Here is a 15,075-nt window from a genome sequence, read left to right on the forward strand (position 1 = left end):
GACAAATTTTTTAAATTATGTTACAAAAAGTGTTAAATGATAAGTAAAAGTTTTTAAATTAATGTTCCCATTTACTCCAGACTTTGTTTTTCAATGTCTGGTGGGAAAAAAAGTAAATTTAAGCAATTTTTACATTTTCATGCTTGACATTTTTAAAACCAAGTTTTCGTGAGAATCACCCGCACAACTATAACGAGCCCTTAACAGCTTTTTGTACCTTTTTTCTGAGATTGTTGGAAGCTCTTGGGAAAGCAAAACATGGTCAGTTATAAAATATTAAACCTCAACTGCCCAACTGCTATTGCCATCATGCACTGCAAAAGATTATTACATAAACAAGTGTCCATACACATAAACCATTCTTGTGAAAAGCATATAAATGCATAAAAAGTCATGCAATACATACAATTTTACATGCATATGATACGCCAGTCCTTCCCATTCACTTATACGGTGCATCTTTTTGTGTCGTTTTTATGTATTGGTTTCTTAATTTTTTTTTCAGTTTTTTAAACCATTATGTCTTGGGTTGGGGTTAGATTTGAATTTGCTTTAGGATGTCTTTTAATATATAGATTTATCCATGTTTTTGTCTATTTTTAAACTGTGGTCGCTTGGAGTCGAGGTTAGAATTAGGGTTTGGTTTGGGATGTCATTCTATGTAACAAAAACCCAAACAACAATGGTGAAAACATTGAAAAATAAAAAAACAGAAAACACAGAAAAATAATGAGAAATGAATACATAAAATGAAGCGAAAAGATGTGCCGTATTAAGTAAACGGGAATGACTGGCGTATTATATGCATGCAACATTGGAATTTGGCTTAACTCTTTCGCCGCCATTGACAAGATATCTCGTCAATTAAAAGAAAACGCTTCCCCGCCAATGACGAGATTTTCAGTCTTTCCGCAATACCGCACTTCCGCAACTTATACAACCTGGAAGAGAAAGGTCCTGTCCCAAATGGCACACTCCGGACTTGTGGTCCTCCTCAGAGTCCACACTTTGATGACATCACGTAGTCCAGACTTTAGGGACCCTTAATGCGAGTCCACGTGGGTGCAACGGAGTCGTATTTTGGGACAGACTCGAGCGTCACACCGGAAATAGGTAGAGAAGTTGCCCGTCAGTGTGAGCTCCTCCCTTCCGTCGTCTGATTGGTCTGATTGCTCTTTCGCAAGGACTTCTGGGTCGGTAAAGTGCGCGAAGCCTGCATCAAGGGGGCAAAGGAGGCGCTGATGAGCACACTTCAAAGCGTAAAAATGACAGATGGGACACCCTACGGACTCAGGGACTAAGCGAGCACGCGCAATTTAAGGCCACGAGACCGAAAGTCCACATGAAGTGCGCCATTTGGGACAGGGCCAAAGAACTCTGTGTATGTTTTAAAGATCGCTCTGCATCTGATCTCTATCAAAAGTCCTTCGCAAAAATTTAATTATCTCAGCTTTTTGCTCAAAATTTGGTGTTTTTGAAGAAACCTACACATGTTTGAGAGATGATTACAAGAGAACTAATGAAGGTAGGATGAAACGTTTTTTTTTTTTGTTTGAAAGCAGGTCTGTTCTTTCATCTGATAGATTGTTTGTTTATATATTTAAGGAAGAAAATTTTCTGGAAGGCATTAAACTTTTGTGAAAATCATAAAAAATGCTGGCGCTGGCTGGCAACTTTTTTTTTAAATGCTGGCGGGGAAAGAGTTAAGTACACTGAAAAAAAAAAATTAATTCAATTTACTCAATTTTTATAAGTAAGTGGTTTGCAATAAATGTATTTAAGCTACATTTAAACAAAAGTTTTTACTTTTCTAATTTTTTGTTAAAATTGATTGCAACCACTTACCTTTAAAAATTTGAGTAAATTGAATTAATAAATTTTTTTAGTATATTGTGGTAAGCGTACTAGGCAATCAGAATATAAACACAAGTTTGCGTTAAGTGTTTTACCATAGTTCAACATTATAAATAAAATGCGTAACTAAAATTTAAATGCATCTACATGCTATGCTCAAGCAGTATGAAAACAACGTGCATTATGTGTTTTCCTCGCATCCTTATAAGAAAAGTTTTTTTACATACATTATAAAATGTCCCAGCTGTATTATTTGCATTCACTTTTAGGTTATAAAGTTTGTGAATTTTCACCTGCGTGCTATTTATACTGTACGCATTTCATGAGAATGGGCTGATACACTAAACTAACCACTACAATTTTTGGCACAGTTGCTTGGACACAGCCACAAAAACTAATCTTTCCTGAATGAATCTATTAGATGTTTCCATGCCTGAAGCGTAAGCGTCTGATAGACTTTCATTGATATATTTTTAGTATGTTATGGTTGGTGTGGTGACACAGAACGCTGAGCTTTGATCAGACAGCGGCCCGCAGGCCGTATAATCAAACCTTGTGTCTGCATATACACATCAGACCACAACAGCAGACTGCAGAGTAAAGGAAAGAATCATCTGGAAAAGTGTCAGATAAGAAATTAAAGTAACATTGTATATTTTCTTAATAGGTTAAATACGACTAAATGTGTGAACCTGATCAAGGATTCTGCAGAAAATGTGAGTGCTGTTTACTTGTGCAATACTTGCTTCCATGATGCTAAGGTGTTGCTAAAGTGATGTCTGCCATTGCTAGGTGGTTGCCAGGGCTCTGCTAAGCAAATTTAAGAAGGGGACACACCAAAGGATTTTGGCACAGATTATGAATGTAATTTGGTCATGTCCAGTCTTTTCAAGTTGTGAAACAATCCCTAAGTGTGTTGTGTCCAGTCTTAGAATGTCTTAGCAAGTCCTTAGTTGTGTCCCAAGCTTTAGGGGACGATTATGCCGTTGGGCTTTTTGGGGTCCTTAAAATGCAAACTTTTGAAGACAGGTTTTAAAGTTTTTTTTAAAACAACGCCTTTCTGTATAAACTTCGTAACGCAAACCTGTGATAATGGTGAGTTAAATCTGTCTATAGGTATGTGTGAGTATAACCCATAGACTGTAAAAAAAGATGGACGACGCCCATTCGCTCTCTTCCATTGGTGAAAAGGGAAGCCGTCAGTGTCCCGATACGGCGCTGACATCTTGGGTCTTCGGGACCAGTCCTGCGCAGCGGTGAGCAGGAAGTAAAGCCGCGAAATCAAGGCCCCGCCCTCGCTTTCGCAGAATGTGCATATCACAGCTGTCAATCATGACATGACACCACTGTTTTTATAGCATTAAATAACTAAATAAAAACGAACTTATTTTTAAAACAAATACTTGAATTTACATCAGCGTGATAAAAACTACAGTAAATGACAGAAACCAGCTTTGAAAAAAGATAATTGAAGTGTAATTAAATTGTTTAGTTGGTCCCAGTGAATAACATGGGGAGGCGGGGTTTATGACCTATACTGGGATCAGTCACTGGGGGGCAATCGAGATGTTTTGACTTCACTTTTCAGGGCTTGTGCGGCACGCTTGGTATAACCAAAACAACAATGGCATCATACAGGACTGCGTTGAAGCTTATTAATGGTTCTCTGACAAAATCTTGTCACTTTATAGTCTAGATTCACTTTGGTAATAAACGACATGCTTTCGCCAATTTTATTCTTTGGCTGTGTCCGAATTAGCCCCCTTTTACCTTATTCACTATTAGTCCACTAATATAGGCCTCATTATCATTGTGCGTTAAAGCAACACTATGTCGTTTTTTTTACCTTTAAATAATGTCTCTAAAATTATTTCAGTGATAGAACAAATTTTAACTGGACAAATTGTACTGTTGCTGCAACCTGAGCAGCCTCCTAGCTGCTACAAGCACACTCTGAAAGTGGCGGTGGAGGGTAGAGCACACGGCCCCGCCCCTCCCCCTGCCTACAGAAGAGGGTCTGATACCAGGCACTGTTGCGCTTTTCAACCACATGGGGGAGCTGTGACTTTTTTACATGGAAACTACATAGTGTTGCTTTAAGTCTTACGGCATAGCTTCGATGCCCTAGGCTAAATGTCGGTTTTCATATATACGTCTGCATCATTGTCCACGTCTACATGTAGGCAGTATCCACGTGTGTAACCCTCAGTAGCAATAACAGAGCCAAAGAAGAAGTAACCTTCCAAAGCCAGTAAACCTTTCAAAGAAGCTGCAGTTTGTTGTGTATGATTTGAGTTGTGATATAGGTAAATGGACAGCGATTATTGTTGCAGCTTAAGTTTATCACTCCTCAACTTGACCCATCTTTTTTTTTAGGTTTTTATCGTCATTAGCGTATCAAAAGTTACATCCAGTCAGAAATAGCCAGCGAGTTGGCTAATTCGTATCAATTCATACGTAGGTAATCGTGCAAAATTGTACGATTCTCATGAATAAAACAAACGAAAACGAACCTCACACCTAACCCCAACGTCACAGGGCTCAAGGCAAATCGTACCAAAACTTATGAATGTTGTCATATGAATTGAAACAAAGTAGCCAACATGTAAAATATGTACGAATTTATAAGATCTATTAATCTATCAATCTGTTGCAATGCAATAAATACAAGGGTCAATCATTATTTATAATTTTGAAATTTGTAACTGAGACAAGATGATTTCCCTTAATGACAAAAAACTGGATTTTAATGCTAAGCATTTTTATAATGTACATATGCAGTGCCTTCCGAACCAATAGGGGACCATCTTTCTCTTAATTGTATGCGGCGCTGCACAGAACGATTGGCGAGTGATACCACAGTCTCACGAGAGCAATTCGAAAGCATATAGCAGTCTGATCTCAGGATACTTTGATTTCATATGCGATTGTCGTGCAATGAGTAACACCGGAACCTACGGACGACTATAAACCGCACTTACATCGATTGTACGAGCACAGGCGTAAAGTGTTTCTTTACAAAGTAACATCGCCATCTATTGGCCTGGCAGGCATAATACAGCGTAAAAAATACAGCGTTGTCATGTGTACATACAATCTTTCATAAAGTTGTGCAGCACTTAGAAAAGAAGATTAATTTTGTATTCAAGCGTATGAAAACTAATTCATGATCCTAATATTGCAGAAATATAAACAGCTGTATACAGTCTAACAGCAAACATTGTGTGACTGAGGAGACGGTGGAGATCCCAGAGGACAGGTGCATGTTTTATTTCAGTAAAATGTCACGATACTTCATTGCTTAATGTCTAAATTAAAGCATTCTTTAGCTGTAAATTAAAAGAGCTTTATCATTTATTATTTATTACAGCTTAGAGGAGTATCCGCTGCTTCAATGTTAATGAGGATGCTTTAAAGTATCTTCTGATGTCCTTGAAGCTTCAAAGTCGCGCTAATGAGACTTTTATTTCCAAACACAACCCAACTATTCAGACAGAAATAAAGATATGTCTTGCTCTGATTCATTATCATCGAGTTTGGATTTGAAAAAAACTCATATGTGGCCATTATAAGCAGAACGTAATAACAGAAACTATATCAGCATTAGTGAGTGAAACTAATCATAAAGATTAGTTGAAGAGCAATGGAGACCTTCCCAGATGTCGCCTTCTTCTTGGTTTCAATGTCTCAATGTGCTCAGATTTGCCAAGATATCAAAGTCTTAATGAAGTCAAAGATCTCAATATGAACTCAAACACGGCCGAATCATCTAATCGCATCCGAATTGTTCACATTTAGCGCCAGTTTTTATAGTAACTTTACTATTAATTTGTGTCTATTTTTATTTCTTCTATATGTAAATCTGAAACCAGACATAGATAAGACACTCCGGCTCTTACTAACAGCAAATGTACCCGCAGGTCATCAGATGAGTGTCAAAGTTGAAACAAACCACTTGTTATTGAAAGTGAATGGACAGAGACAGTTGTCCAACACTGAATACTTTACTGAAACAGATCAGATGTCTTTCTGATCTTTGGGAATGTTCTTAAATGACTCCGGCGGTCTGCATTCACTCGCTTGTCACTGACCTGAGAGAGCTTCATGGGATTTTATGACAGAATGGCCCTTTTATTCAGACAAACTGCCTTTATCACTTGAAGCTGGTCTGTAAATGAGGTTAAAGCGCGTTTAAAGCCGTCAAGATACAGACGCTCTTGACACCGGTCTAGCCGCACGCCCCGGATGGACATCTGCAGAGAGAGTCGTGGCCATATTAAGAAATGAGATGTGTATGCTAGAGAGATATCAGAGACACAAGATATTCAACATTTCCATGAACTCAATATAACAGACTGATAAAAACTGAAATAAATACACTGGGAAAAAAATGCAGGATGAAGTAAAAACAACTTGGTTTTGCATGTCAATTCAACCTACTATTTTAAGTGTTGACCTGTCACAAGTTGATATAACAGGTTAAAATGGTTTAACTTATATTGTTACTTTAACTTTATGTTACTTTAACTTAACAAATTTTGTTGATTTGACAAAATGCCGCCTTTTTTACAATGAGAAATGCACTGACCAGAACTAGTGAAAAAATAATCTGTGTTATATAAAAGAGACGCGTTAATCATTAAACACATTTTATTAAATTAACTCTCATTATTGACATTAAATATATACAACATGATATTATACTAATAATATAGACTAATAATTCATGTAGCTGCATTTCGATGGTCATATCATATATATTTTAATTTATATTTAATATATTTAAATACAACATTGGTTAAAAGTTTAAGGTCACTCATTCTTTAGTAATATTTTCGAATAATAAACTTATAATAACACAAATGTTATTCTGGATACTAAGTTAGATATAACTTTCTTTTCTAATGCAAAAAAAAAATATTTTAATAAACTGTTGTATGTTTTTTAATATTATGTTGCCATTAAAATGTTTGTCCACAAAAATATTTTAAACATGAATTCAATTACCTTTAGATTAAAAGGTTTTAAAGATCAAAAGGTTTAATTTTAAAAGGTTTTAAAGATCATGATAAACATTTCAATTAAGTGATCGAGTATATAAATTTTAAGTTAAGTAATATTTTTGAATATTAATAATAAAGAATGAGTGACCCTAAACTTTCAACTAATGCCGTATTAGTTGAAAGTTTAGGGTCACTCATTCTTTATTATTAATATTCAAAAATATTACTTAACTTAGAAAAACACAAATGTAATTTTGGGAACTAAGTTAGAAATAACTTTGCTTTTTCTTTTTCACCTTTTTAATGCAAACTCCCCCACATTTAAAAAAAATAAATTGTGATAAGTTGGATCAACTTATAAAATTACTTCAACTGGTAACACTTAAATTTTTTTTTATTTACAATTTCACTTAAGTTTTTACTTTAAGTAAAAAAATTTAAGTTATTTTTTAAGTGTTACCAATTGACATACATTTTTAAGTGGCTCCAACTTTTCACTTTTTACATGTATGCATTTTTAATTTTACGTTGCCATTAAAATGTTTGTCTACGAAACAAATTTTAAACATTAACGCATATACCTTCAGATTAAAAGGTTTTAAAGATCATGATAAATATTTCAATTAAGTGATCGAGTATATACTACCATGATCTGTCATTATATAATATCTCTTCATGTTAATTTATGAAAACTTATTTTAGGATTGACTTCAAATATTATTTTATTCAACAAATGAAATAATTTATAAAAATAAATAATTTCCAGGATGTTCACTTTCATTAAAACTCTCATTATTGACATAAAAAACATGACAAGTTAAACTTTGCTTTTTCTTTTTCACCTTTTTAATGCAAACTCCCCCACATTTAAAAAAAAATAAATTGTGATAAGTTGGATCAACTTACAAAATTACTTCAACTGGTAACACTTAAAAAAAATGTTAAACTTACAACTTCACTTAAGTTTTTACTTTAAGTAAAAAAAATGTAAGTTATTTTTTAAGTGTTACCAATTGACATAAATTTTTAAGTGGCTCCAACTTTTCATTTTTTTACAGTGTATGCATTTTTAATTTTACGTTGCCATTAAAATGTTTGTCTACAAAACAAATTTTAAACATTAAAGCATATACCTTCAGATTAAAAGGTTTTAAAGATCATGATAAATATTTCAATTAAGTGATTTAAACCATTAGCAGATCGTGTATATACTACCATGATCTGTCATTATATAATATTTGTTCATGCTCATTTTAGGATTGACCCCAATTATTATTTTATTCAACAAATAAAATAATCTGAAATAAGAAAATGTTCAGAAAGTTCATATCATCATAAATAGCATATTGCTTAATTTACATCTACACTGTAAAAAAATCAGCACAAAGTAAAAACATCTTGGTTCAACCTACAATTTTAAGGTTTGGTTTATAAATTCAAGTTAAATTGTTTAATTAACTTTAAGTTAAAGTAACATAAAAATATGTGTTGATTTGACTGCATGCATATTTTTTATACAGTGCACATCTATGCAATTGGCAGACGCTTTAATCCAAAGCGATTTACGATGCATTACAAAGTATACGTATTTATCACTATGTGTGTTCCCTGGGTTCAAACCCCTGACCTTTTGCTCTGTTATCGCAATGCTCTACCACTAAACAGGAGCATAAATACTAGTCAGTCAGTGTCCCCATGCAGTACACACTACTTTCTTTCAGATACAGCGGACAGGACATCAGTAGGAAGCAGATGATGAAGAGAAAGAGGCAGGAATGTATAAATTACAGCCCATCTCCTGCAGAGTTTACGAACTGCCTCCCCGTTCGACCGAGGGCTGGTACCTGGGGGCCACCGTGCAGGAGCCGCCCCCTCCCCGTTCGGACAGAGAGGTCGTCACGGGGCCCTGATCGCCACGACCTCTGCGCTCAGGCTGCACACTGTCATTGCAGACGCACCGCAAGCGCAGTAATTCACTGTGATAACAGCGGCTCGCTCGCCGTCGCTGTGTCCGACAGATCTCGGCACACGCAAATTATCTGACGTACTCGTGGGATACATGTGCAATCAAAAGGACTGATGCAAAAGTGATAGTTGACCCAAAAATCAGTCCCAAACCCAAAAAGAGTGTTAAAGAGTCTGCGCATGCCTGCAGTAAACTAAGCTTGAGTAAATGGGCCCAAAAATGGTTTTACAGTTTGAGGAACATTTTTACGTCCCACAGATCACTTTAGGACGGTGCTTTAAAGAAGCCAATCCATCGAAATCTATAATGTAATGAGATCTGTAATAAGATAAGGCCTGTGTGGGTCCCAGTACCCCCGAACCCAAAGGCAAACACTCGGTGCCTTACATCATCGCATCTAAAACCTCAAAACCCAAAGCTTTCATTACAGTTTTGGCAGCACACATCCATTTAAACGAAGTCGCGCGTGATTCGTTTGCCCAAACGGTGTCCTAATCAGCAGTGTGTGTTTGGATAAAGTGCCGTTCTGCAGGGGTAAACAGAGCTGTATTTGATGGCCTTTATGAGGGCTGTTTGGCAGGGTTTATTTCTCTCTTTAGACTGGCTCCACGCTCTCAGAGGGAGGCCGGCCCTCCTGCGGGGCTGCAAATGGGCGGGTGGCAGTCGGGCCCGGGCCACATGAGAGAGATGCTGTACAGCTGTTTCACAAGTCTTTATCTGCCGTCATCTGTTCAAAGGCCACTTACAGTAGATGTTAACAGGTCCTGAATGGGAATAATGATGCTCTCCACCCCTCAATAAAGAGCGGGCGCTTCAGATAAAGAAGCTGCCATTTCTCCTCGCGTGCTTATCAGATAAGCTTTGATTTTACAGACTGACAACTAATGTGCTCATTAGAAAAACTATCAGGTCTGTTAACACTCAAAGTGTGGACGGTCACCAATTCATTAGGTTTTGAATGAATTGATGCATTAAATAACTTGTCAAATCAGCAGTTTGGGTATATAAATATATATGAGTGAAAGTGGACCATTTGAATGTAAGTAATGGGTTTTTCATGAAAGTGTTGCCAAATCTCTAACTGAGACTCGGTATTCATCAATAGCTGTTGCTTGGTTACAGGCCCTTTAAACCAGGTGAGAATATTTCATGGTAAATTAGGAAAAAACCTCTTTGAAGTTTCTTCACGGGGGTCATGAAAGAAACAAAGACCTTATAAAACAAAAGCACAACATGCTGGAGTTTTATGGATATTTTATTATCTGAATATAAAGAATAAATAACAGTTCATCTTAATTTACAGGATAGGTCGTCATATTGCGAGAAATAAAAACAAGAAAATCCATAATAAATTTTGAGGTCGTCACATCTGCGTCTTCCAAAGAGTGGAAAACTATATAAAACATCTGAAGAGGCTCTACGGGCCATTCTCTGCAATATAAATACACACGTTACCAATATTTTCCACAAATACAGTAGACTCTGGGTAGTACTCATAATACTGGCTTTTTACAAGTAGCTAACATGTTGGCACGACATATACAATATACAATACATTCATACACACCATAGTGCATAAAATATGAATGGGAATCACTTTCATGAAATTGTATTTACAGACTTTGTTACATTGCACAATGCTTAACAAATCTTCAGTTAATATACATTGAATTGCATGACAATTATATATATATATATATACTATATATATACTTTGCATTGGATAAATATGAAAATAGATCTATTCACATTCAGATGTATACTGTCCTGTTAAGCATTTGTTCATGACAGTTATCAAAATATAACATATTTAACTTCATAAATCCAGAAATATGGATCAGTGTTTTTCCATCACTTGTCCAGTCATTTGCATCTGTATCAGTGTTTTTATATTTTTGTCCACACATATATGTAGATTAGATCCCATTTTCAGTTTGCGCAGGAGCATTTACACTCCGTTATGATGGGATACTGCACGGGTATCCACGCGCATTTGAGCGCGCCTCTCCTTTGCACGCATCTCCAGCGCAGCAGCGTGATATGCGTGGATTTGGCAGGTTTACAAAGCATCCCCTCTGGAACCGAACAGGACCTCTTACTGTAGCAGCTTCCAGCCCGGACGAACCGCGGCCAGAACCGTGAGCCGAGGTCATTCCACGAGTAAAGCACCGGGCAGAAGGAATACGACCACAGCCACATCTGCAGCCTGCGCTTCAGCTTTTTACTCGCTTTGCGCTTTTTGCCCCACTGCATGTCAAAGTCCAGACCCCTGATGTCTTTGGGCATGAGTCCGGTGGGGTACTGCTGCAGTTCAGGCTCGTCCACGTCCTCGTTGCCCGTGTAGCGGTCCTGTGGAGGCGCGATGGAGAGGAAGCGGCTGTCAAAGTCTCCGAGGACGCTCCTCAGCTCGGTTTCGTTCAGATCTTTCTCCCGTGGGTCATAGATGGGGTCCGGGTCTTCTTTGAGCTCCAGCAGCGGTAATGCGTCGCTGGGGATGGGTCTGAGGAGATAATAATGCTGACACTGAACGAGAGAAACCAGCAGCAGGTACACGGCCATCAAACACTGCGAATGATCCATCATGACGCGCGAAGGGAAAGTGCGCTCCAGGAAACTTTCCAACGCAAATCCAAAGTGCACGTGAGTTTTCAGCTCTTAGACAGCTGATCTATCCATCCATATAACGGGAGACGCGAACTTTATGCAGAAGATGCAGAATATCAACTCGTCAATCCCTGGTGATGTCTCAGTCTCAAATGTCCACGTATCGCTCCAAAACGGTGCCTTTCATCAAATCTATTAAATGCATCAGAATAGCATGTCCCGTGCGCAGCATCACGCGTTGAGGTCCTGCACGCGACGCATCTGGAGCAAAAACTCTAGGAATGCCTCTCTCACGCGCGCGCCTCTCATATATACACGCGTGGCCCCGTGATGTAATACTCCAGCTCTTTTTTTGAAGGTGGGTTTATGTGCAGGAGATTCCCCGACACCTCCTTCCAAACACGCACACACACGCACAGACAGAGAGAGAGAGGCGTGGCTGGAGGCGTTCAGACTGAGGGATGCGCTTCGCCCTCTGTCGGCCACGCGCGGTCCACATGGTGATGCCCAAACCTTTGAGTGTCAGTTGGGGAATGTGTACGGATTTAGCATATCTTTATCTGTCCATCTGTCAGATGTACAGACAGACAGACAGGTGCGATTTTTTATATCTTTGACATTAAATATTGTGCACTTGTGCCAGAGGGAATTAGGCAGTGAAAAATTGTCCAAATTAATCCAGAACTCACGCCTCCCAGCAAGAAAGTGATGTGTAAAGTCCTAGCTATTGTCAAACCCTCGCTCTTTAGGAATCATTTAACGAAGAGCCGTTCCATTGGCCATAAAGCAGACAGAGAGATAATACATCTCACATTCACACTTCAACACATTTTCTTCTGCAAGAAAAGACTGTGAAAAGTATATAAGGTATAAGGTGTATTTTGCTCAGACTGGGTATCACAGCAAAGCTGAGATCTCCGATGTGCTGGAAATCTTTCACAGATATTCAATATCTCCATTTCACAGACAGCCAGAAGATTAAATGGATACTCATTTGTTTCTCAAGAGGAAAGTCCCAAGAAATCACATGAGTTGCTTTGCAAAGATACCAAAGTCTGCAAGAAAATAAAAATCACGGATGAACTCTACATCTCATTAAATTCTTCCAAAACCAAATCATTCCGGTTATGCATTTTATAGCTCTATATTCATACTTCATCTTCTCTTCCAGACTTTTAGGAGAAACATCAGAAACAAAGCTGATAATTCGGTGAGGCATAAATGAGAACTCCACAAGTCTCCAGAGACACGAAAGAGCAATGAAATGTTCCTCCAGACGAATAACCTCATTCACTAACCTTATTCAATTTTATTGCATGCAGAATATGAATGGTAAAACTATCTGTTGAAGCTAAAGGACGGATGCCTTTACTGAGATGTTTTTATTATAAGAAAACTTTACTGCAACTGGTTTGGTCATTTCGGATGTTTCGAACGATCTGCATTTACGGGCACTTATAGATCCAGAGTGCAGTCTGATCTGCTTCCTTATGAATTTCTCATGTAATAAAATATACCAGACCTCATCAAAGACGCTATGTGTGTATAAATGAACAATTAAAGGCCTCATGAAAAGTTAGTAAATGCATATTAGCAACGTTTACAGACAACATCTTTACTGATTCTAAAATAGTTTTTCTTCCTCTTAAAACAGACTAAACTAAGGACTTAGTTTTCACAATCAAGCTCAGAAAAGATTGAAAGACATCATCAAAAGTTCAAAAGTGCACACACACACAAAAAAAATATTCAACAATTTGATCTACATCTTGGTCCTATAGGCGTGTTCATGAGCAGACTACGGCACATGCTGCTGACGTCACCTGATGACGTAGTTGCCAACATTTTTTCCATTTTTTATTAAAGCCACTATGCAAACATTGTAAACAATACTTAAACAGCCCGTAAAAAAAGCACAAATGACTTGCCAGTATATACTGTGTGGTACGTTGGCAACGACACAAGAAAATAAGTCTAGTTTTAAGACCAAAAATATCAAATTTAAGTGATTTTGTGCATAAAACAAGCAAAAAAAATCTGCCAATGGGGAAGCAAATTTTTCTTGAATTTAGTGTTTAAGAAAAATGTTCAAGATTTTTTGCTTACCCCATTGGCAGATTTTTTTGCTTGTTTTATGCACAAAATCACTTAAATTTGATATTTTTGGTCTAAAAACTAGACTTATTTTTTGGTCGTTTTGTTCATCAAGAAAAAGCATCTTAATTTAACAATTTTTAGATATTTTTACTAGTGCTGGGCAAAGATTAATCGCGATTAATCGCATACAAAATAAAAGTGATTATTGGTATAATATATGAGTGTGTGCTGTGTCTAATTATTATGTATAAATATATACACACACATTCATGTATGTATTTAAGAAACATTTACATGTTTATATATATTTATTTAAATTTTTATATAATCTATATTAAATATAATTAAAAAAATGATATATACATAAAACAATTCTGAAATGAATATATGTATGTGTGTGTGGTTAAATATACATAATAATTAGACACAGTACACGCACATATATTATGCAAAAAAATCACTTTTATTTTGTACGCGATTAATCGCGATTAATCTTTGCCCAGCACTAATTTTTACTGAAAACAAGACAAAAATACTAAGAACATTTTTTTATTGAAAATCATTTTTTGCAGTGTAACCCTTTAAGAGGCATTTAAGAGACCCATCATCTTGTTTTCTCATGAAGGTTTAAAACAAGGATATAAAGTAAAAGAGCGTTTATCATCTGTTTTCTCTTGTCTGTGCTGTGACTCCGTTGGTATCAGACTAATATCCGTATCAGACAAATACCTGTACTGCCAGGATTTCAATAAAGGCCGTATGTTTTCGAGTCTGTCTGCCTCTTACAGTTTCTCCGTCCCAAAACACATGACATCAGCAGTTATTTCTGTCCGGGAGCCGCATCAATGTGCCTTTCAGTTCAGGTGCGCTTGGAAGAGGAATTCATACGGGACTCTCTGACAGGTGAATCACACGCATGCACGCGCCTCACGTTTGCGTACACACACAGCCGGCGTACTGTCCGCCCACTGATGCAACCTGCTCGCTATTAAATAGGTCTTTCTTAGCTCTGAAAATAAACAGAATGGGGTTTGATGGATGGTGGGTGCATGTGTCGATGCCCAGTGTGCGTTTAATGAAGCGAGAGGTGCGCATACTGAGATAGATGGAGAAAAACAAGGGTCCTACCTCCAGCTCAGAGCCGCAGGGCCTCGGAGGACTCCAGACCTGCAGGCTAATAAACTTCAATGTAACTTGACATGAACGTTTGGGTGGTTTCTGTTGAATTCCTGACCTGTTCTGTTTGAGCTCTGTCATAACTTTATGGAGTTTGTTTGTCTACAGAGAAATATTTCTCACAATAATCCAGAACCTGCCTGTAAATGGCATTTTAAATCAGGCATTTTTGAGGTAGAAGATGTAGACAGCACTAAGATTTGAACCTATTAACGTAGTGTCGGTAATGATTTAATTTTAGAGTTTATAATGAAGTCACTCTGGATTAAATGGGATTTAATCTACAGTCTTTTAGATGTAAACGCAGCGAACGCGAGACCAGAATCCACAGGCTGCTGCTATTTTCCTCAGACCTTCGTTTATTCAATTAGTCGT

General features: G+C 37.3%; 1 protein-coding gene across 1 annotated transcript; it reads right to left on the reverse strand.

Annotated features, from left to right (window-relative positions):
• Positions 1-10,099: 10,099 nt before the first annotated feature.
• LOC141362801 (noggin-1) lies at positions 10,100-11,799 on the reverse strand. The gene has a single exon (XM_073865050.1). The coding sequence runs from the start codon at positions 11,404-11,406 to the stop codon at positions 10,753-10,755; it is 654 nt and encodes a 217-aa protein (XP_073721151.1). The 5' UTR covers positions 11,407-11,799; the 3' UTR covers positions 10,100-10,752.
• Between the last annotated feature and the right edge of the window lie 3,276 nt (positions 11,800-15,075).

The sequence above is a fragment of the Misgurnus anguillicaudatus genome, unplaced genomic scaffold (assembly GCF_027580225.2).
Source record: "Misgurnus anguillicaudatus unplaced genomic scaffold, ASM2758022v2 HiC_scaffold_29, whole genome shotgun sequence".
NCBI lineage: Eukaryota > Metazoa > Chordata > Actinopteri > Cypriniformes > Cobitidae > Misgurnus > Misgurnus anguillicaudatus.

Bases quoted from the DNA above. Each gene is read 5' to 3' on its own strand.
- LOC141362801 (XM_073865050.1), bottom strand. From the start codon at position 11,406: ATGATGGATCATTCGCAGTGTTTGATGGCCGTGTACCTGCTGCTGGTT.